This window comes from Bos javanicus, chromosome 13 (genome assembly GCF_032452875.1).
Source record: "Bos javanicus breed banteng chromosome 13, ARS-OSU_banteng_1.0, whole genome shotgun sequence".
Taxonomy (NCBI): Eukaryota; Metazoa; Chordata; class Mammalia; order Artiodactyla; family Bovidae; genus Bos; species Bos javanicus.
The window spans coordinates 66,702,159-66,724,386 of NC_083880.1; the positions used below are offsets into that span (position 1 = coordinate 66,702,159).

Sequence of the window (22,228 nt, forward strand, 5' to 3'; positions counted from 1 at the left end):
TCTGAGGTTATTGATATTTCTCCAGCAGTCTTGATTCCAGCTTGTGCTTCATCCAGCCCAGCGTTTCTCATGATGTACTCTGCATATAAGTTAAATAAGCAGGGTGACAATATACAGCCTTGACATAACCCTTTCCCTATTTGGAACCAGTCTGTTTTTCCATGCCCAGTTCTAACTGTTGCTTCCTGACCTGCAAACAGGTTTCTGAAGAGGCAGGTCAGGGGGTCTGGTATTCCAATCTCTTTCAGAATTTTCCACAGTTTGTTGTGATCCACACAGTCAAAGGCTTTGGCATAGTCAATAAAGCAGAAATAGATGTTTTTCTGGAACTCTCTTGCTTTTTCGATGATCCAGCAAATGTTGGCAATTTGATCTCTGGTTCCTCTGCCTTTTCTAAAACAGCTTGAACATTTGGAAGTTCACGGTTCATGGTACTGTTGAAGCCTGGCTTGGAGACTTTTGAGCATTGTTTTGCTAGCGTGTGAGATGAGTGCAATTGTGCAGTAATTTGAACATTCTTTGGCATTGCCTTTCTTTGGGATTGGAATGAAAGCTGACCTTTTTCAGTCCTGTGGCCACTGCTGAGTTTTCCAAATTTGCTGGCATATTGAATGCAGCACTTTCACAGCATCATCTTTTAGAATTTGAAATAGCTCAACTGGAATTCTGTCACCTGCACTAGCTTTGTTCATAGTGATGCTTCCTAAGGTGCACTTGACTTCACATTCCAGGATTTCTGGCTCTAGGTGAGTGATCACACCATCGTGATTATCTGGGTCGTGAAGATCTTTTTTGTACAGTTCTGTGATTCTTGCCACCTCTTCTTAATATCTTCTGGTTCTGTTAGGTCCATTCCATTTCTGTCCTTTATCGAGCCCATCTTTGCATGAAATGTTCGCTTAATATCTCTAATTTTGTTGAAGAGATCTCTAGTCTTTCCCATTCTATTGTTTCCTCTATTTCTTTACATTGATCGCTGAGGAAGGCTTTCTTATCTCTCCTTGCTAGTCTTTGGAACTTAGGATTCTGCTAACAGGGCCCCGAGTTTGATCCCTGGTCAGAGAACTAAGATCCTGCAGGCCGCTAGGCCCACCCAAGAAGAGGAACATTTACTTACAGTTCCTCATCCATCTTAATCAGGAAGATGAAACAAGGGAATTACTGAGAAGTTCTGGTTCAGTATTTTGTAGAACTGCTCCATTCTTTATTTGGACTCTACTAGAAATTACTTCCGGAGAAGGCAATGACACCCCACTCCAGTATTCTTGCCTGGAAAATCCCACGGACGGAGGAGCCTGGTAGGCTGCAGTCCATGGGGTTGTTAGGAGTCAGACACGACTGAGCGACTTCACTTTCACTTTTCACTTTCATGCATTGGAGAAGGCAGTGGCAACCCACTCCAGTGTTCTTGCCTGGAGAATTCCAGGGACAGAGGAGCCTGGTGGGCTGCCGTCTCTGGGGTTGCACAGAGTCGGACACGACTGAAGCGACTTAGCAGCAGCAGCAGCAGAAATTACTTCTGGAAAGTGATTCAGTAAAAAGAAAAGAGGGGTTGTTAGTCATGTCTACCTGCAGATGGCCTTTCACTTCATTTTCCTCTCATTGGAACTGCTGAGTTTTTTCTTCATCCACGGTTGCATAGTGCCTACCTTTTGGACTCAGTGAGCCCCTCATGAAGCACATTTTTGGGCTTTGCACAGTTTAGTTTCTGATCTCTTATTTTCCTTCTTTAAAAGCTTTGGATTACCTTTTACATGTGGGAAGCATGTAACCTATTAGGAAAAGTTTACATTTTGGAGTCAGACAACATGAGCTCAAATCTAAGCTCCCACCGCTCTCTGAAGGACATGACCTTAAGTAAGTTGATTAATTGCAGTGACATTTGGATTCTGCATTATGATAGAGAAATAGGAGTAGTACCTTTCTCATAGCTTACTAGTGAAGATTCATTGAAAATATTGTATACAGACTCAATCCTACTGTTACAGATACACAGTCAACTGGTGACAGTTATTACTGCACCCTGCTTGCTTTTACTTTCAGATAGGATTTTGAAGCAAGTTACAGCAAAACAATGTGGCGATGCTAAATCTTGTCTTTGAGTAAGAATTTGTCAAGACAGATGTCAAACTGGGGGAAACATTTGCAGTGTAAAAGACAAAAGGGTAATATTCTTAATTCATAAAGAGCTCATAGAAATCAAAATTGGCAAAGGATGTAAGGCCAGGCACTTCACCCAGAGAGCAATACAAATGGTCAGTAAACATCAGCAAAGGAGTTTGACCTTATTCATAACAAGAACAAAAACGTGCTAATCAAAAGAAGATTCCATTTTTCACCTACCAGGTTGTCATAATTTCTAAGTTGGACAATACCCAATCTGAGTGAGGATATGAGAAAACAGATACTCTTTTACAATATCCTTCCATTCTCGGTGTGTATATGTGATATGTGTGTGTTCATGTTACACAGCACATGCCCACGTGCACATCCTGGTTGATTAACTTACTTAAGGCCACGTTCTTGAGCAAGTGGTGGGAGCTTAGATGTGAACCATGTTGTCCGACTCCAAAACGTAAGCTTTTCCTACTAAGTTACATGCTTCCCGCACAATAAAGGCAATCATCCAAGCTGCTTATATGTATACGGTGCATACATACACACACTGAGAGTGAGAGTCAGTTGGTACAGCCTTCTTGGAAGACCAGTTGTCAGTGTCTTTCCAAAAACAGTTTTTTTTCTGGGTTCCTCAGTCCTTTATTTACTATAGGCAAATCTCTATACCTTAGTTGAATTGGCTTGGTAATAGTTTGGGCTTCTTTTTGAACTATTTTGTAGACCAAGTTATCTCCAGCTTCTAGGAAACAATATATACAGTAAAAACAGACCAGTGTGTTTCTGTCTTCAGTATCCCCTTCCTCCACCCACCCACCACCGCAACCTTGTGCATGTAGAAGTGATGTCTCTTCCTGCTGTAATCGCAGGGGCCCTAGGTCAGTCCACCTGTGCTTGCTTTTAGTTTTTCAACATTATGTATCAGTAGCTTTTGCCTCACCCGCTTCCAGTGCTGCTGCTGCTGCTGCTGCTGCTAAGTCACTTCAGTCGTGTCTGACTGTACGACCCCATAGATGGTAGCCCACCAGGCTCCCCCGTCCCTGGGATTCTCCAGGCAAGAACACGGGCGCATGCAAAAGTGTATCCATGCCAGAAATAAAGGTATAAGCGCCGGAATGTGTGTTTATGGATGTTCATTGTGGCATTATTTCTCACAGCAAAAACAAAACAACCCAAAACTGGAAACCATGTGAAATAACCACGATTGGGGACATTAGTTAAATTATGATAAATAAGTTAAGTGAAGTTCTGCATAACTATTTAAAATAAAAAATGTGTTGATACGGAAAGATAAAGAAGAGAAAACGTGTGTGTGTGTGTGTAGATACATTTTTTCCCCTCCCCTGTAAGTATACACAAGATACTTAGTAGTTTTTTGTCATTTGGAAGAGATGAACAGGGTAGTGAAAGGAGTAGGGGGGCGGAATGTATTAGTACATGCTCAGTGAATAACTGTTAAGGACATTTATACCTTTTTGTATAGTTTCATTTTTAACCATAAGTATATAACCATTAATGATGCATCCATCGCTTTGATTTTAAAAATTCTTTGGTGGAGGACAGAAGGAATCAATAGTAAAGCAATTTTTAAAAATTGATTCCTGTAAGTGAATATAGACTCATCTTTGAGCTTCCTGGTAGCCAAGGCAAAGCAGGAACTCAGGTAAACAAAAAACTCATCAGGAAAGAGACATGTTTTCCTGATCTTGATCTCTGAAAGGAATCTAGCAGCCAAGGATTGGGCTAAACTCTTATCTAGTTGTCTGTCTCCAGCTTAAAATTCATTTGTGGATTTTTGTGACTTTTCTCTCCAGACTCTTCCCCACCTGACTGGCCTCGCCTCCCTCATGTGTATGTAACACTCCATCCAAACTGGCCTTTGCATATATGGCTCCTTCTTCCCGGAGTGCTCTATCTTCTCTACCTAGTTGTCAGCCATGACTTGTTTGTTTTGTGTGCTTTTATGATTTTCAGCTGTTCCTTACCTCCAGTGGGAATCCCTCTAGGTCCACTGTGCTTCGTCTGTGCTCCTCGCTTCCCCTCTGCCTACCTCAGTGATGAAACTTGTCACACTGCACTGTAGTTCTTGTTTTGTTTTCCCCATGATATAAGCACGTCCTTAAGGTTAGGGATATTGTGTTGTTTGGAAGCTCTGATCACCAAGTGCTTGTCAAGCACAGAGATAAGTGGTCAGTGAATGACTGAGTGAGTCATCTGAAGTTTGAGTTCTACCTCTTTCACCAGTTAGCTGTGTGGACAAGTCACTTCTCTCTGAACCTCAATTTTTCTATCAGTACAATGAGAGATTTGGCCCGGATAATCTGTGAGATCTCTGGGCTGATCTTGTTTTTCCTTCCTCTATGGTTGTCAGATTGTCGTACATACATACATACATATATATATATACACACACACACACACACACACACACACATACATGGAGGTTGTTAACAGTCGTCAGGCTGAGTAATTTCAAAGTTTCAGAACTAAGCTTGTTAAAATTCACTACTTTTATTATGACCTGTCCCACATCTGTTCACCAGCTGAAGAGATCAGAGGCACATCCGGTTGTTTGGCACAAGATTACAGAACTGATTATATACCCCCGTCTTCTTTCCTGTAATCTTTTCCCCTTGATATACACAGAAGTCGTTTGTGTTTTGTTTTTTTTTCCTTCTGCCATGAGCCTCCAGAGACATCGTTTCTTGTTCTACTTTGTCACCCTGAGCTGAGCCGTCTTGGTTCACTGTCCTTACCTTAAGTTCAGGATGTTTTTTTCATCTCGCCCCACTCCTGTTCCCTTTCCCTTCCTTTTTGTTCAGGATGGAGATTAAAGCACCTCAATCCCAGCTTCACGACAGAAGTTAGCAGAAAGATACTGGGGTGACTCAGGAGTCACCTTGAGAAGCTGTTTGATACCTCTCTGTCTACAGCGTATTTTATGAAAAACTTTATACTTAAAAAAGTGAATCTACTAATTAGAGATCTTTTATTCAAACTCATGGCTCCCTAGGAAAAAGTCATCCACTCATTCCCAAATGCAGAATATCTTTAAGGACCATTTTGTAACTGATGAGTATATTACCAATGCATAGGTGCTCTTACTCTGAACTTGGGATAGGCACTGTGTACAAGAGGTGAAAGCTATACAAAGGCATTTGAAAAATACCAAGAATTCAAGAGTGGTTTGTTTGTCTCGTTCTCCCCACCTCCCACCACTACCACCAAAAACTTGCACTGAAAACCTGCTTTCTTCCCATACATTCAGCAAGTATTTCTGAAACACCTACTATGTGCCAGGCATTGTTGTGAGGCCAGGGATATATAAGTGAACAAAGCAGACTAAAATCCCTTCCTTCAAGGAGCTTATATTCTAATTGATAGGCAGCAGTAAACAAAACAAGTAACTTGCACAGCATGTTAGAAGATAATGCATGCTGAAGGGAAAAATAAAGCAGGTAAGACTTGGAACTAGGCAGCACTGGGGCTTTTCATTTTTAAATAGGGTGGCCAAAGATAAGCCTCACTGAGAAGAGGACAGTTGAGTAGGACTGGGTCTGAGGATTGAGCCACGCAGATATCCTGGTGAGGAGTGTCTCAGGCAGGGAGAACAGTAGGCACAGAGGCCCCAGGACAGGAGCGTGTCTGGCGTTAGAAAACAGCATTTAGTCTGAGTGAGTTGGGGCTCAGTAGAGGGTTTTACACAGAGCAGTGATAGGGTGTGACTTGGGTTTTAACTGACCGCTCTATGGAGATCAAGGCGAAGGGGGCAAGGGTGGATGCAGAGTCCCACAGCAGGCTGTTGAGTATTCCCACTACTGCGTGCCAGAGTTATGAAGGGCGTTGGGGGGCAGCAGCAAGAAGAGATGGAATTCTGGATGTAACTGAAGGTACCGCTGACAAGGTTTCTGTGGGATGTGTGAGAAAGAGGAGAATCAGGGGTATCGCCACTGTGTTTGACTTGAGAAACTGGAGAGCATGGTTGCCGTTAACTCAGCGGATAAGACTGTGGGCACAGGTCTAAGGAGAAAGGTCAGGAGCTTGTTTTTGGACATGTTCAGTTTAAAGGACCTGTTAGACAACCAGGTGGAGAGAGCAGGTAGACAGATGAATGCATGAACCTGTGTTCAGAGAACAGAACTGACCTGTAGAGTTGGGGAGTAGTCAGCATGTAAGTGGCACAGTGGTAAAGAGTCCTCCTGCCAACACAAGAGACACAAGAGAGGCTGGTTCGATCCCTGAGTCAGGAAGATCCCCTGGAGTAGGAAGTGGCAACCCACTCAAGTATTATTGCCTAGGAAAATCCCATGGACAGAGGAGCCTGGCAGGCTACAGTTCATGGGATCACAAAAAGTCGGACACAACTGGGCACACACGCAGGCAACTGGTCTTTAAAGCTACGGGACTAGATGAGATCCCCAGGGAGGTGAATGTGGCTAGAAGAAGGTGAATAACTCTCACATTAGGAGACTGGGGAAATGAAGTAGTGAGGAATGCTTCTGATATAAGTGAGGAAAAAAACAAATACAAAATTGTATCCGTGCTACCATAAGAATTCTTCCTTGTGACTTTAATAATCAAGTGACTTTTTGAGAACTCACGGTAATTCCATTTTCAAAACAGAATGTTTGTTGCCCACACTGTGGGCATTTTATTTCAAAATAAACGTTTTTCTGCCATCTCCATTTCAAGGTCATTATTCTTGATTTTTAAAAATTCTTTTTAAAGAAAAGAACCTCTTAACAGCTGAAGCCTATAATATACCCTTCAATTACCCTCTTCTGCCCTGGCTAGAATAATAGTATCTCATAATAGAAGCCCATAGGTTATGTGAACTGAAAAAAAACAGTTATCGTTTTGAAGTACTTACTATCCAGCTGTCTTTAAACAGGTAAGGATTATAGCTGCACCAGAATGTAAGTGATAGCTCTGGGACCCCATCATATTTCTGATTTAATTCTGGGATATTTGCTTGGGAAAGTTTTAAGATGATTTGAGAATATGATAGAACGTGTCTTATTTGTTCATCGTGTGCTCCCCTCATGGTTAGTATTCATACACTGTTCACAGGTTATTTCTGTAAATGGGGAGATTAGTTTGAGGTTCTGTTGTGGACAATAGAACTCAATTAATTCCAGGCAGAACAGAAATTCTAACTTAGTTTTGATTCAGTTGCTCAAGTTGTCCTTGGGGATGTAATCCCCTTTGAATATATTTCTTGTGCTGTCTGTGAAAATCAGTTTAGTTTTCCATTGACACAGTTTAGGTTCTTGTCTTATTAATCAATAGCAGCAGTCAGGGAAGGCCTACTTATTCCTCCTTCAATAGAACCAGATCAGCCTTGAAGAGAGGTAATAATTACTGCTCTGATCACAGCATGTTCTCTTTTCTCCTTCCCAACCCAGAGCATGTCTGTTCGATCCTCGCTTCCCTCCTGCGGAACCTGAGAGGGCAGCAGCGGACCCGGCTTCTGAATAAATTCACTGAAAATGACAGTGAGAAGGTAGGTGTTTAGTGGACTATACGATGGGGCCAGGACCCAAGGGGAGAAAAGGGCTGTCTCCCCAATGCGATCTGAGGAGTGCTGGGTAGAATGATCCTGCCCTAAAATGTCCTCTCCAGCATCTGGGCCCCATTGCTCTGGGTCTCAGAGAGTTTTCTGGTTGTCCTGCCTCTCATTTCCAAATGCAATTTCCCCATCCCCAAATATTTTGAAACCATTTCTGTATGCACTAATGTACCATTATGGATCATTAAGACGAGGAGGAAAAGATGAAGTCAGTGCTTTAAAAATTCTTAACATGCAGTGAAACCATTTGCTCCCATATAAGTAATAGAAATAAATGCAACTGTTGTCTGAAAAAAAAGAAAAAGGCCATCAGGTTAGGACAGAGAACATCTTAGCAGTCGTGTCACCCTGGTGACACCATCTAATGTCTGTGTGTTAGTTTCCTCGTCTTTAAAATTAGGATTGCTCTCTAGCTTCCCTGCCTACCTTATCAGGTTTTTCTAATGTTTAAGGAAATAGTGGATATGAGAATACTTGGTAAACTGAAACCTTTAAGATTTAAGGGTCTTCCTTGTTAACCAGGGAAGGTGTGGGCACAGTCTTCCTGTCTGATGCCATGTTGAAGCAACATCTATTATTAATACCAGCCCATGGGTAAATAGGCTTCCCAAGTGGCTCAGTAATAAAAGAATCCACCTGCCAATACAGGAGACACAATAGATGCTGTTTCAGTCCCTGGGCAGGAAGATCCCCTGGAGGAGAAAATGGCAACCCACTCCAGTATTCTTGCCAGGAGAATCCCATGAACAGAGGAGCCTGGTGGGCTACAGTCCATGGGGTCACAAAGAGCTGGACACAGCTAAGTGATGGAGTGCTCATGCATGCACACGGACACACACACACAAGACACACTGGGTAAATTCCAGGGTTACCAACAGCCGTGGTGGTGCCAACCCAGTAAAAAGAGGTCAGAAGTCTAGGCTGGCTTCACAGTGTTCCTTCAATCTCTTGGAAGTCTAAGGGGGAAAAAAAAAAACAGAAACTTTTTCAAACCTACTGAGTGTTCCTTGGGCCATATTTGAAGCGACTTTTGTGAAGTTTGAAACTGGTTTTTAGGTTACTGCTAAGCAAAAGTCAGGGCTTTTTTTAAGTTGCTGAAGGAGTTTTTCTTGCGCTCTGTTCTCACTCAAAAGCAACTAAAGAGATTTTACTCAGACCTTTTTAAAAAAAGATTAGCTCTGGGGCAGAATCCGAACATGAAAGGTTTGAGTTTGAAAAAAAGAAGTTTCAGTAAAGTTCTGAGTGAATATCAAGTATGTAACTTCAAGCTCCTCTTCTTTGCAAGAAGGGTCTTGAATTTTTATGGATTTATTTGTTTTTAACAGCTTGAATTCAGGGGAGTCCAAGGAGGGCTGGGAACACATGATGTCCTTCGGGAATGGACCTGTGTTCAGTATCCATGCTAAGCATTTGCTTTGTTCTGCCCCAGCTGTTTGATCCATTCCTGATCCATTCCAAGGCAAAGCTCAGATCCAGAGTGAGAACTGGTAGAGGGGCTCTCCCTTTGTGTAGAGCGACAGTGAGATGAATAGGAGCTCTGCTGTTCTCTTGCCCTGGTATTCTCTTCCCTTCTCACTCACGCCTGTGAAACACCTCTCTTTCAGGTTGACAGGCTGATGGAATTGCATTTTAAATATCTGGATGCAGTGCAGGTGGCCGACAAGAAGATTGAAGGGGAAAAGCACGTATGTATCCCTGCCTGTCTCTTGCCAGCTCTTCTTGACTTGCACTCCATTTGGGTCCCTTTGCACCCCGTGTCTTCTCACTGGACAGTCCAGGACAAAGATGCCACCTGCCCTCATGTGCCAGTTAGCATGTCATCCTGAGCAGGGGGTGGTCTGCCAGTGGTTATAACTGCTCTTCTAACAGGATTGAAGTCCCTAAAGAGGGCGGATGTGTACGGTCGAGCCAGGGCTGACCTGGGAGTCTGGGTGGTAGCGCAAGTACCCCTGACAAGAGCTCCTCCTTGAAAACCTGACCAAGGCACAGTGCTGTGACTTGGTACCACCCTGGCAGAGTGTGTCTTGGCACACGCACTTGCTGGCTTCAGTAGTCACAGCGAGGCACTGGAAGGAAACTGGGAGGTCATTGAATCCACTTCCTGCATTTGCAGATGGAACCTGGAGACCTAGAGAAGGGAACTCAGAGCTGTGCGGCCTGGCCCGCACACCGGGTCACAGTGACTGAGCCGCACTGTCTGATGCGATGGTTGCTGGGAGAGGTGAAACCTGCAGGCTGTCTTTCCTGAGGGGCCGGACTTAGCAGGGATGATACCCTACCTCCTGTATTTTCACCTCCTTCTGTTTTGTTCTCTGCCGTCTCTGGCCTCGGTAGCTTTCTCATCTGTCTCTTTAATCAGGACAGGTTCTCATATCTGTTGGTTAATGTCCGATTTGTATTCTCTTCCCTACAAGACATTCCTCAGTCTTTGGTCAGGCTACAAAATGATCCTTTTCTTGCTTTTTTCAGAGTCGTTTTCTTTGTGATCTTGGTTTGCTGTATCACTCTCTTTTTTCACTCTTCTTGCCTTAAAGACACACTTGAGGCTTTGGAGCCTCACTGGTGGGAGCGTGCGCCTCCGCAGCCCCCACTTCTGTGTTGTTGGGGCAAGCCAGCCATGAGGCAGAGCTGTGTGCATTGGGAATCACACAAGCATCTTCCCTCAAGCTGTGCCTCAGGCCAGGATGAGAGACTAGAGCTTGGGGAAGACAGTGACCTTGTTGTCTGTGTCCTTCTTAGCTACCCATTCCCTTTCACAAAATATACCTTCGTTTATAAATAGCAGGAGACAGTAACCGTGTGTGTCATTCTTGTGGTTTCCTTGTGCTCTCTGAACCTCGTGCATCCTCAGATGTTTGTTGATTGATTGGATTGATTGACTGGGACTGTCGTCTTTTATATGATGAGACTACTACAAGACAAGCGGCAGAGACTAAATTCTGAGGCTGGACTTCAGATACCAGCATATTCTACACACAGTCCTGTATTCACCCCCTCTATTTTATTCTTTGCTTAAACTTTCCTCTTCCATCTTTTCTTCCCTTTACAGCAGCTTGTACATGGTCGATACTGAGTGATTGTTAAAATGCCAGAGTAATGTATTCTTTTTCTTAGACTGAACGGTAATTAGAAACAGATTGAACTTTCCCTAGACTTTTGTAGGGAGACAGCCCCAGGACAACTAGAACTCCAGCTCTGATGGCATCCCCCAAGTTATCTGCTGAAGGAGATTTTCAGGGCTGGTAGCAGGAACACCTGGGAGTCCGAGGACTAGGATTTGAGTGCAGGCACCTACCTCAAATTCACCCCTTGCCTCATCTCGTCACCACGCCTCATGTAGCCCGGGTTCTTAGCTATAACATGGCTTCAGCAAAAGGGGTCTCTCAAGTCCCCTCCAACTTAATGTTTTCCCTCAGGTTCAGGTGAACATACTTTGGTAACTCTGCCATTTTTTGAAAATGGAATAAATGAAAAGCATAGTAAGAGGTTGATTAGCTGCTGTCTTCTGTATAGAAGAGCAGCAGTCTAGTGGAAAGTTAAGTGTGAGGCGTAGGGAGCCAGATAAGCCTGGATTTGAACTTGAGCTCTGCTGCTTCCTAGCTCTGAGACCTTGGACAAATGAGTTGACCTCCCCCAACCTTTTTTTTTTTTTGGCTGCACACAGGCTGGTTGTAGTGAGCTGGGGTTAGTTTCCGTTGCAGAGTGAGGGCTTCTCATCGTAGTGGCTTCTCTCGTTGCAGAGCTAGGACTCAAGAGGCTTAGTTGCTCCGCGGCATGTGTGATCTTCCCGAACCAGGGTTCAAACCGATGTCCCCTATGTTGGCAGGCAGCTTCTTAACCACTGGACTTACAGGGAAGTCCCCTCTCTGAGCTTTGATGTTCTCATCTGTAAAATGGATGTAACACCTCCCTTTCGGTGCTGTTATGAAGACCAAGCATAAAGTATGTCAGTACCTTGCTCAGTACTTAGCTGCTGCTGTTACTAGATTTTCCTAGCTTCCTTTGAAATTCCTGTGTAACTGTTAAGTAAGCCAGGCCCCCCTGTTCCTAAGAGCATCCTCCTTCCCAAATAACCCAGAAGGAGCTGTCCTAGCAGACCAGAGCATTGGCACCATCCGGTGCTTTGTCTGAGGCTAAGCTGGAATAAGCTTTGGTTTTTGCTTGTTGTTGTTTTTTCTTTTTTTTTGAAGGGGTATTGTTTTGTTTTCTGAGAGAGACCAGAGTAAGCTGTTGAGCATTCTGGAGCAGCTTGCATGGAGCTGTTAGGAAACTTGGCCTGCTTCCCACAAGATTATCTATTATCAGCATTGAAGAGAGTATGAAATTGATTAGCACTGATGGAGAGAAACGACTACAGCCATTCTCCCCAGCATTCCCAGTGCTTCCGTGTGCCACAGGTGTGGGGCCCTGCCATTCCCTGACAAACATCTGTCTCCTTGATGCCAAGGCCGTTCAGCTGGGCCCTGGCAAACATTCCAAGGCTGTCAGTGCCCAGCAGCCTTGGTGTTGCTCAGGGAGTCAGGGCGGGCTGGGGGGCGAGGGGTGCGTTTGTGAGCAGCGCGCTCCGCCAGCACTCAGGCTCCTCCTGCCAGGTGAAGCTGCCTCCCAGGCGTAAAGGGACTTGGAACCAACAGCCTCTCTCCTGTCTCTCCTTCATGCGGTCTCCTCCCGCAAGTCACAGACCGTTTGTTGCCTCACTCCACCCTACTCCCTTTAAACTTGAATGTTCTACACCTACTAGGAATTCAGCAAATATTTGTTGACCAGAATTGAATCCTTGTTTTTCTTGATAACGTTGACTATCAGATCTGTAAGGAATAAATATCTCATATATTGTGCCAGGCCTGCAACAAAAACACCTTAAATAAATTGACCAAGAGAAGGGGGATCAGGTATTGACAGTCTGAGTGTCTCGGAGCCACGGCTGTCCCTGCAGACTTCAGACTGCCAAGGGCACCGTGCAGACGTCCACGGGTTTACAGTTGACCAGGACGCACCGAAAAGAATCCCGTCATGTGGCACGTGTTTCTCAGGCACCTGCTCTGTGCAGGCACTGTCAGCTCGACACCGGCTTGGGGTGAGCGCAGGTTCAAGTGTCGAGAGAAAAAGGGGCCCAGGGAGCACTGCTACTGCTGCCGAGGGCTGGACGAATCCAGGGCGCGGGGGAGCCATCTGCACCTCGTGTCACCCTGAACAGTCCTGCGGATGAGGCAGAAGCCGAGCTGCACCTCACAGGGGGCATACAGGGCATTTCCAGGAGCAGGAGCAAAGCAGCAGCAGCGGGAGGCCAAGTTAAGTTTGGGGGCCACTGTTAAGTTATATTCCAGGAACAGAAGGTGTGATGGGGGAGCATGGACTTTAGAGCCAGGCAGCTTCGGGTTCTCCGACTGCAGACACACAGCCTCATTTCTCCAGCTTTCTTTTCTTCCTTTCTGGTGTTCTGTTTTTTTGAGGTGCACATCTCAACCTGTGGGTGTGTGAGGAATTACACATTTCAGAATTCAGTGACATAGATATCACACAGGTGAAAGCTGCTTTCACAGGTCCTGGCATGGAGAGTTGCGAGAGAACCTTTCCTTTTTTCTCTGTGAGGACTGTTTCTACCACCAGGCCTCCGCATACATGTATTTTCTTCCTTCCCTTGTGCTACGTGGTTTTGTGGGATCTCAGACCCACCCCCACCCCCACTTCTCCTCCTTCCTCTCCTGCTGCTGTGCCTTAGCTTCCTGTCTCATAGTCTTTGCTTCTCCCTCTGTCCTGCCTCTTCTCAAGCCGGTGCCTCCTTCCGCCTTCAGGTCTCAGCCTAAATGTCAGACCCTCAGAGTGACCCCCCTGCCACGTGTGAAGCAGCGCCCCCCAGCTGCCAGTGCTTCTTCCTGACCTGTGATTACTTTATACATTTGCTGACTCTCTCTCTCTCTGTGACTCTCATCCCTCTTGTTCATCATGTTCTTAGGACCTACTCAGTGATTAACATGTGGTAAATGAAAGACAACTACTCGTGAGTTAAAATTAATATTTGTCTGTGGGTATCAGGAAGATAGAGAGTCCAGAGTTTCCTACATTATATCTAAACTCTCACTGTTAACCCTAATTTGTATTTTCTCTGAATAGCCCCATCATCAAAAAAAATATTTTCTACAACTGTGTACATTCTGTGGCATACCTGTACCTATATTAAAACCCTCTTATTTAGAAGCGTCTGCAGGACAGACTGATAATTGTATTATATACAGACTTGGTTCCAGTTGCGTTACTGCAAGAATCTGTTAACTAGCAAAGACTTCCACATCCTGGGCAGTTGTCCACTGCTTTCTCATGTTATATTCAGTGTCCGTGAGACTCCAGGGCCACAGAGTATCTGAACATACCCTGGGGCTTCCTGGTTAACAAGATTTGACCTGAACTTTTAAAGGGCATGTAATTCTTGAGACTCTTGGAGTGAGCAGCAGTTCTCTGTGGTCTGTAAATACCCAGGGTGCTTGTCTCAGCAGATTTCACCTGACTCCCCAAGCAACAAGAAGCCCAGAAAATACCAAGGTCCCTGTTGTTGGGCAGATGTCCTGACTTCTCTGGCTTCTGCTGGTTCAGTGTACAGGGATGCCAGGCTTCTGCATGTCAGAAATAAGAGATAATTATTTAGGTACTGGCAGGGATTTTAAAAGAGGAAGGAAAGAGCCTTGGAGAGAGGTTTTCCTTTTTTTAGTTCCTGGGAAAATTATTCTCAGCAGGTTTATTCAATAAAACCTTCTCGCCACATACTTTGCACCGTAATGACGTACAAATTGCAAGCTAATTTTGCCACAGTTATATCATCCCAGGCTTTATCCTGGAAAGAAAAAGACGGACTTCTTGTAATGAAACAGCATCCACAGGACTTGATGGCTGAGAGAGACTTTGACGATTTCCTTAGCATCTGACCCTCATGTATAGATTTGTACAGAGGAGGAAAAGTGCAGGAGCAAAGGAGTGGGGTCCGTGATCATAAAGCACGCCTACCGAGCTGTGTAGATAATGGAAGTGTGAGACTGCAGTCAGGTCTTCTGCTAACTGTGCTGGAAGCTTCTGGGCAAGCCAGAAAAAAAAGGGAATCCTGCTGAGAGCTCCTCTCAGCTGTTCCTTGAACAGTGGTTCCCAAACTTCTCAGTCTATGAATTTGGCAGACCACAGCTTACAGCACATGCAGTAGAAGCCGGAGCTGGTGGGGGAGGGGATGGAGCAGTGCTTTCCCCTCCCTCCTGCTTCCCTCTTTCCTAGAGGCAGATTTAGCCAAATGCCCACTCCCTGCTCTCTCCTCCCTCCCTGTTTGCCCCCTTCCCAATCACAATCATCCTTTCTACCGTTAGAGGAGAAGCTGGGGGACTTGGGTCCTGGCCCAACTCCTCTGCCTCTTCCCTTGCAGTATGGCCTTGAGCATTCTTTTAAAGAATTTTTTTTTAATGTGGACCATTTTAAAAGTCTTTATTGAATTTGTTACAGTATTATTTCTGTTTTATGTGTTGGGTTTTTTTTGGCCACAAGGCCTGTGGGATCTTAGCTCCCTGACCAGGGATCGAACCCGTACCCCCTGCATTGGAAAGTGAAGTCTGAACCACAGGACCGCCAGGGAAGTCCCTGGCCCTGAGCACTCTGCTTTGCTTTTCTCATCCTCTCTGTCCTCCTCTCTCAGGGGGCTCACAGTCTCTCCCACAGCACTTCACAGAAGCCCTGGTTTTCTCGAGGCTGGCTTGGGAGAGTGTGTGTGTGCTCAGTCGTGTCCAACTCTTTGCAACCACGTGGACTGTAGCCCACGAGGCTCCTCTGTCCATGGGATTTTCCAGGCAAGAATACTGGAGCAGGTTGCCACTTCCTATTCCAGGGGATCTTCCCAACCCAGGGATCAAACCTGCATCTATTTCATCTCCTGCATTGGCAGGCAGATATTTTACCACAGAGCCACAAGGCTGTCTTATATGTTGTCAGAATTCAGTGAATGAGTGGTCTAGCAGTCTGCTTGTTTGTTTTTAAATTTAGGTGGTTGATGTGACGCCACGTGTGATGGAGGCGTCATGCTACCATAGAAGGAACATGAACCCTGACATCATATAGCCCAGGTTTAAATCCCAGCTCTGCCACACACAAATTCCATTCTTTTGGAAAATGCCTTACCTGGTGTGTATATGTGTGTGTTTTAGTTTTCATGGTAGCTTTATTAGAGGGGCACATGCTCATGTGTTAAGGCTGGCCTAACACATAGTCTCTTTTCTCTTTGCAAACTCTGGCCTGATATCCTTGGATTCTTATCAGAGCTGCTATCAGTTAGCTGCAAATTCTCAGAAAAAAAAAAAGAAAAAAATCCCTTTCAGTAATTCTCCAGCCTGTTTCCCCTGCTGAAAATGACTTGCAGTCCCTCGTCTCCTTCTCTCAGTCTGCCCTGTTTCAGAAGCTCTTGGAAGAAGATTTTGTTTGGCTGTTGTTTGTGCCTCCTCCTTCTCCACTTTCCTGTTTCTCCCTTTACTCTGGAAGAAAAAGGGAAATTGGCCTGTTCTCAGTGGCAGGGCAGTTCCTGTCCATGACTACACGTGACTACATAGTAGCAGTGACCCCCGCTGCGGTTCTGAGCCATGTCCCGCTTACTAAGGAAAGAGGGATTCCTATTGCTTCATAGCAGCTTCTTTTATGACTGTCTCCTTCCATCAGCGAGGGGCAGCTGGCCGCCTGTCAGGGGCAGATTAGAGCGTGGCATCCACGCGCTCATTTGGAGGCTTGCAACTTGCCTGCGGAGAGAGATAGAGGCACCTGGCAAGGTAGTGATTTGGTAGCACTCTGAAGACAGATTAACATTTAAAGTGAGGATGTGGCGGGGGGTGGGGGAACACACACACAGCCCTGCAGCAATGGCACCTTGATGCCACACGCACCACCTCCTTGTGTGTGTCTTTGGAGATGAATCTGTTTATTTTAGCAGCCCCCAAACAGGCTTATGCTGCCCTGAATTGCAGTCTGTTCTACTTAATGTGCTATTCACTGAATAACCATCTAAGTTTTTATTCAGTCCTCCCTTATGGAATGAACAAAATAAAACCTTTCAGATTGTCTTTTTTTGTTTTTTTAACTCTCCTGAATTACACGTGGAATTTGCTAGTCTAGCTAGAGATCCCTCCTCGGTTTTTGTTTTTTTGTTTTTTTCAGTTTCTTCAATTTATAAGAAAAAGGCAAAAGAGCTAGATGACCTTACATTTAATGCTGGTCATTTGCAGTGGTTCCCAGATACAGCATGAAGAAAAACCCCATCTATTTGCTCATAGGCTAATCCTGGAAAAGGTCTATAAAACAAAGACATTTTGAACTAGGGAAGTGATCACAGGCTTGGAGCCAGACTCATGTGGGTTTTTATCCTGTCTCCAACACTTACTCAGCTCTGAGCTTTGTGACCGTGGGAGAATTCTCCCCTCTTTAAACCTCAATTTCTTATTTAAAGTGGAAATAGTTATGATTCTTATTACCTCTTGGGGTTTAAGGAAAAGTGAGAAATTCATGAAAGTGAGAATTCAAGAAATTCACTGTGCTAAGCACAGTGCCTGATAAACAGTGAGGACCCAGGAAATTTTGCCATTTTTATTCCATTTTTCCCGCCCAGCCTTCCCTCCCCCCATATTTATTTATTTGTTTGTGTCTTAGTTGCAGTATGTGGGATCTTTGTTGCATCATTCAGAGTCTTTCACTGTGGTGCACAGACTCTCTAGCTGTGATGCGGGCTTAGTTCCTCCATAGCATGTGGGATCTTAGTTCCCTGACTGGGGATTGAACTCATGTCCCCTGCATTGCAAGACAGATTCTTCACCACTGGACCACCAGAGAAGTCCCTCGCCCATCCTTCGTCAGAGTGAAAGGACTAACAGGAAAAGGTCTGAGACTAGGAAATCATATCCCACTAAAGTCTCTAAGCAAAACTCAGTGACAGTCATTTGATGTCTATCTCAGTTTTTCCATCTGTGAAATCTGAAAATGGTATTTCCTGTGCACAGACAACCTACAGCAAGTGAGGTTAATGCAGGTCCTCTGCTCTGAAGAGTAAAAAAATGCCATACATGGATGTTGAGTTGTCATTGCTTCACAGAGAAGACGGTCACCTCCCGTCTTCTCAAACGTGAAAGTTGAATGCATTAGCTTGTGGAAGACATCCTTTAAATCTTAACTCTCATGCCCTATTTCAAATATAGTTGGACATGTATATAGATTTTCACTTAGAAATTGGGTAAAGTACAATATCTTTACCATACTTAAGGAGGCTACTGGTTTGGGGGAATTTCTCTTTAATCTCTATTAATCATGTTCCCACTTAAGAGCATTCAATTTACACACTCATATTGTTTTAAAATAGCCCTTCTAATATACCAGCAAATCCAAGAGTTGTCTCTTTCTTACAGGGAAGTTACTTTGTTGACAGGATGAGCTAATTGTCAGTGCTCAGCACTTGCTGTTGAGGTGACGACTACTGGAGGCATGTTTCCCAGTGGCTCTTCTGACTGTCTCGGAGCACTGCCTGTCAACAGCTCTAGTCTATCAATTTACCCATATGTGGGCAAAAACCCATTGCTTCTGGCTGTTAAAGTGCTTCAGTCCTAGATTTGCCACAGGTTGTCAAAGCTAAGAGACACTTCAGGAAGATCAGGGAAAGAAATCAGGGAAGACAGAAGTCAGCCCTGTACACTCCCCAGCCTGAGACTGGAGTTTACAGTGCCAGTAGATTTCAGTGTTCTTCCCCAACTAAGCTCCAGCTTGGCCTCACAATACTTTGCCAATATGGTTCTCTATAGCCATTCTAGTGGATTAGAGTTGGCGCTCAGGAACCCTATTTCCCTTCGCAGATACAGTTCAGGCTTCTAGTTTCCAAGCAAAGAAGCCGCGGCCAAAAAATGTAAATGACTTGCCTATGGACCCTAGTAATTTGAGTTGAGATCTGATCCCGTTTGCTTAGTTCTTTCAGATGTCTAGCTCTTTTTCCTCACACTCAGAAATCCAAAGAACAGTATCAGGTCTTATCACAAGATCAAATTGTTATCTAGTATCTTAGAAACCAAGAAAAGGAGCCAGAAATTCATTAATCCATTTATAAAAAGTTGGCTCTGTTCACACACAGTAAGACAGGCGTGGATAATAAAGGTGACATACCATCCTACTTTTTTTTTTAAAAGACCAGAACTTAAGAAGATGTGCCTTAAACAACTGTTACCCAAACTTCCTTATTTTCCATCAGAATAATACATAATCACCTTGCTTTTTTTAAATTTCCCTTTAAACATGAGGTACACACTTGTGCTCACCTTCCCTGAATCCACTCAGCAGCAAATATTCCATGCCACAGAGTTGTAACAGGCTAGATTAGGTGCTGTCCTGACAGCAGTCACCATCTCTCCGTGCTGGTTTCTCTGATGCTTCTAAAACTGTCAGGGCAGAAACTCCCATCTTCGAAGCCAATCTCTGTTTCATCTTTGTGTGTGTTCAGTGCAGTTATGGTGATGCCTCTCCTGGAAATGAACTGCAATCCTGTCTCAGATCTGCATTTGAAAATTTCACTTTCAAATCATGCGGCCTCATGTCTAAAAGTAGAATGTCGAAGTGAACGTTGTCAGAGTCTTGAAGTTCTGGGGAAGGAGGAAAAAATAGGGTTTGGCAGTGCTCTCTTGGGTCCATCCTTTCCACATGACAACATTTGGAGAAACTGGAAAGTACAGTACGTCTGGTTAAAAGAGGGTCAGATTATCGGGAAGAGTGTGAAAAGGAAAAACTACCAGGGCACCTCTGACGTAATTGGAGAAATTTAATTTTGCTCAGCTCTGTTCCTAAGCCATTCTACCACTCTAATTTAGTATCTTCCTTTGTTCTCCAAACAGCTCTAAAATCTGTCATGCCTCTGCAGACGTGGTAGCATGAAGAGAGAGCACAGACTTGGGTTTGAGTCCCCTGTCCTCCTTCCCACTAACCTTAGGGAGGTTGTTCGGCCTGAGTCAGTTTCCTCATTGGAAATAGGGGCGATGATCCCTATTGTTGTCGTTGTTCAGCCACTAAGTCGTTTTTGACTCTTTGCGTCCTGATGGACTGTAGCATGCCAGGCTCCTCTATCTCCCAGAGTTTGCTCAGAATCATGTCCATTGAGTTAGTGATGCTATCTAAGCATCTCATTCACAGTATTTGTGGGAAGTAATGGAGTCGGTGTAGGTAAAGCACTTGGCACTATACTAAGCCCTCAGCAAACACAAGCTTCTCCCGCAAGGCAGGTAGATGGTGGTGGCAATGGTTACTATTCAGACTGCCTCACACAATGCCTGGTATTTAGTAATCAATCAAAAACTATGATGTGCCAGGAGCTAAGATCTAATAAGCAAAGAAACACTCCCTTCTATCTCTGTTAGGGATACTTCCACCCTCACCAAGCTGACCCATGCTGTTGTTGCTCCCTCTGCTTAGAGTGTGCTTTCCAGCTTGTCATGCTTCTTCAGAATCCAGCTCAAATGTTATATTTTCCTGGAACTCTCCTGATAACCCAAACAAAACAAATGTAGCCTCTCCTTCTGGCACTCAGTACAATTTGCAAGGTCCTTCATAATGGCCATTACTACATTTAAAAAAGAAGTTTGTTCATACCTGTTAACCTCATTAGCCTTTAATCTCCTTGATTCTGTAGACTGTCCTATTTATCTTTGCTGCCCCCAGCACATCATATAATAGCTGGTTCATAGTTAGTGTTCAGAAACACTGAGCTAGTGTTCTTTACCAGTGGATGGATGAATATGTTTCTCCCCAAGTTCCCAGGTTTGCACTGAGGGATTGGTCTCTCTTCTCTCTCCCCCTCCATCCCTCTTCTCTTCTCCATCTGATCTGCTTCTCATATAGGCTGACACTGTGCAACCTACGAGCTGTACACTTTGCCTACCTCTCAACACTTGAAGCCACCGTGTCCGTCAGACAGGTGTTCACACATCCTCATTCACTTTCCCGCACAGCATAGTCTGCAGCTCATCCTGTCTCACTTCTCTGGCTGACAGATTCACAAATGCTTTTCAAGAGTCTGCTTTGCAGAAAGTAATATGCAAGGTGCTTTGTAGGGTACAAGTTTTTAAATATCTCAGGAAAAATTTTATAAGGAATATCACATTTTAGACTTTAAATATATTATGATAGAGATTGGGATGTGGGAAGAGTACCAACATTACAAGCAACCGTGAGGGGGCCAGAAAAGGGAGGGCAGGCCTGTTTATGCTGTGTGTGTTGCGGGGGGGACGGCCAACGAGCAGAAAGTATGAACAGCATAATGCATTTTGCATAAGGCTTCAGGCCACAAAAATGCCTTCAGTTGTTTTTTTTTAAATATATATTTCTCTGGCTGCACCGGGTCGTAGTTGCAGCACACGGAATCTCCGATCTTAGTTGCAGCGCATGGCATCTTTAGTTGCAGCATGCAAATTCTTAGTTGCCATGTGTGGGATCTAGTTCCCTGACCCGGGATCAAATCTGGGCCCCCTGTCTTGGGAGCACAGAGTCGTAGCCCCTGGACCGCCAGGGGAGTCCCTGCCTTCATTCTTAAGTCATCTGTCCTACTGCGTCTGCCGGTCAGAAGCCTTGAAGCCTTATCCAAAAGTCACTTCTTCCCAGTGTCTTATAACCAACCCTGATTAGCACCCACCACTTGTAATTACTTTAAACCTGTAGACGCACTGTATCCCTTTACTTTTTGATCATTTGATGTGTTGCTGTGATCTTCCCAGTCAGACTGGCAGCTCCTTGGTGACTAAGACCAGCACATCCCCTTAGCTTCATTCTTACTCCTTTTTCTGCCTTAACTCAGTGCTTGGAATGGTGTTCTTGCCACAGGGCAGTTGAGCAGGGTCCGGATCTGAGCACACCGCTTCATGTTAATCATTTCCACCTCAGAGATGAATCAGACAGGATTCCTGTCCCTGGGGAGTCCATATTCGAGGAACTGATAATTATGTAATTATGAACAACTTACTTAACCTCTGTGTGCCTTGGATTCTAATTTGTACAATGGGATTAATATCCCTTCCCTGCTCGCTTTAAATTTGGTAATAAGGACCATATATATAATAACACTTTAAACTCCACCGCATTATAGAAATGTGAAGTATTAGCCGCAAATGCTTTTTGCATGAGTGGAAGTCAAAGAGTAATTTTCCTTCCTGTGCCCCCAGCTGTTGAACACTTAGGAGTTGTGGAGCAGGAAGCTATGATTATGAACAAATGAGAAGCTGAAGAGGCCCTTCTATTTTTAAACTCCTTGGACATCAGTCTGGTGCTCCGTGACTACCTCATGACTATTAACACTATCACCAGATCACCAAGGAACTTGCTACTACACAACACTCTGAATTAGTGGCGGTGCTTTACCAGGCAGCGCCGGGCCTGGCAAACCTAGAGCCTTCTTTTGCCTCACAGACAGAGGCCTTTAGGAACAAGATGAAAAGTAGCTACAGGCAGGCCCCCTGGGCAAATAAAGAAGCGCGTTATCTGCGTCTAAATAGTCTCTGAAGGATGCTGGTTGGA

The 22,228-nt window shown here is 44.6% G+C and overlaps 1 protein-coding gene across 1 annotated transcript in view; it reads left to right on the forward strand.

The window, feature by feature from the left end:
• Positions 1-22,228, forward strand: part of CTNNBL1 (catenin beta like 1) — a 165,853-nt gene that overhangs the window by 131,115 nt on the left and 12,510 nt on the right. Inside the window, exons 12-13 of the mRNA XM_061437551.1 lie at positions 7,521-7,618; positions 9,289-9,369. Coding sequence (XP_061293535.1) covers positions 7,521-7,618; positions 9,289-9,369 — 179 coding nt within the window. The remainder of the gene's footprint in view (positions 1-7,520; positions 7,619-9,288; positions 9,370-22,228) is intronic.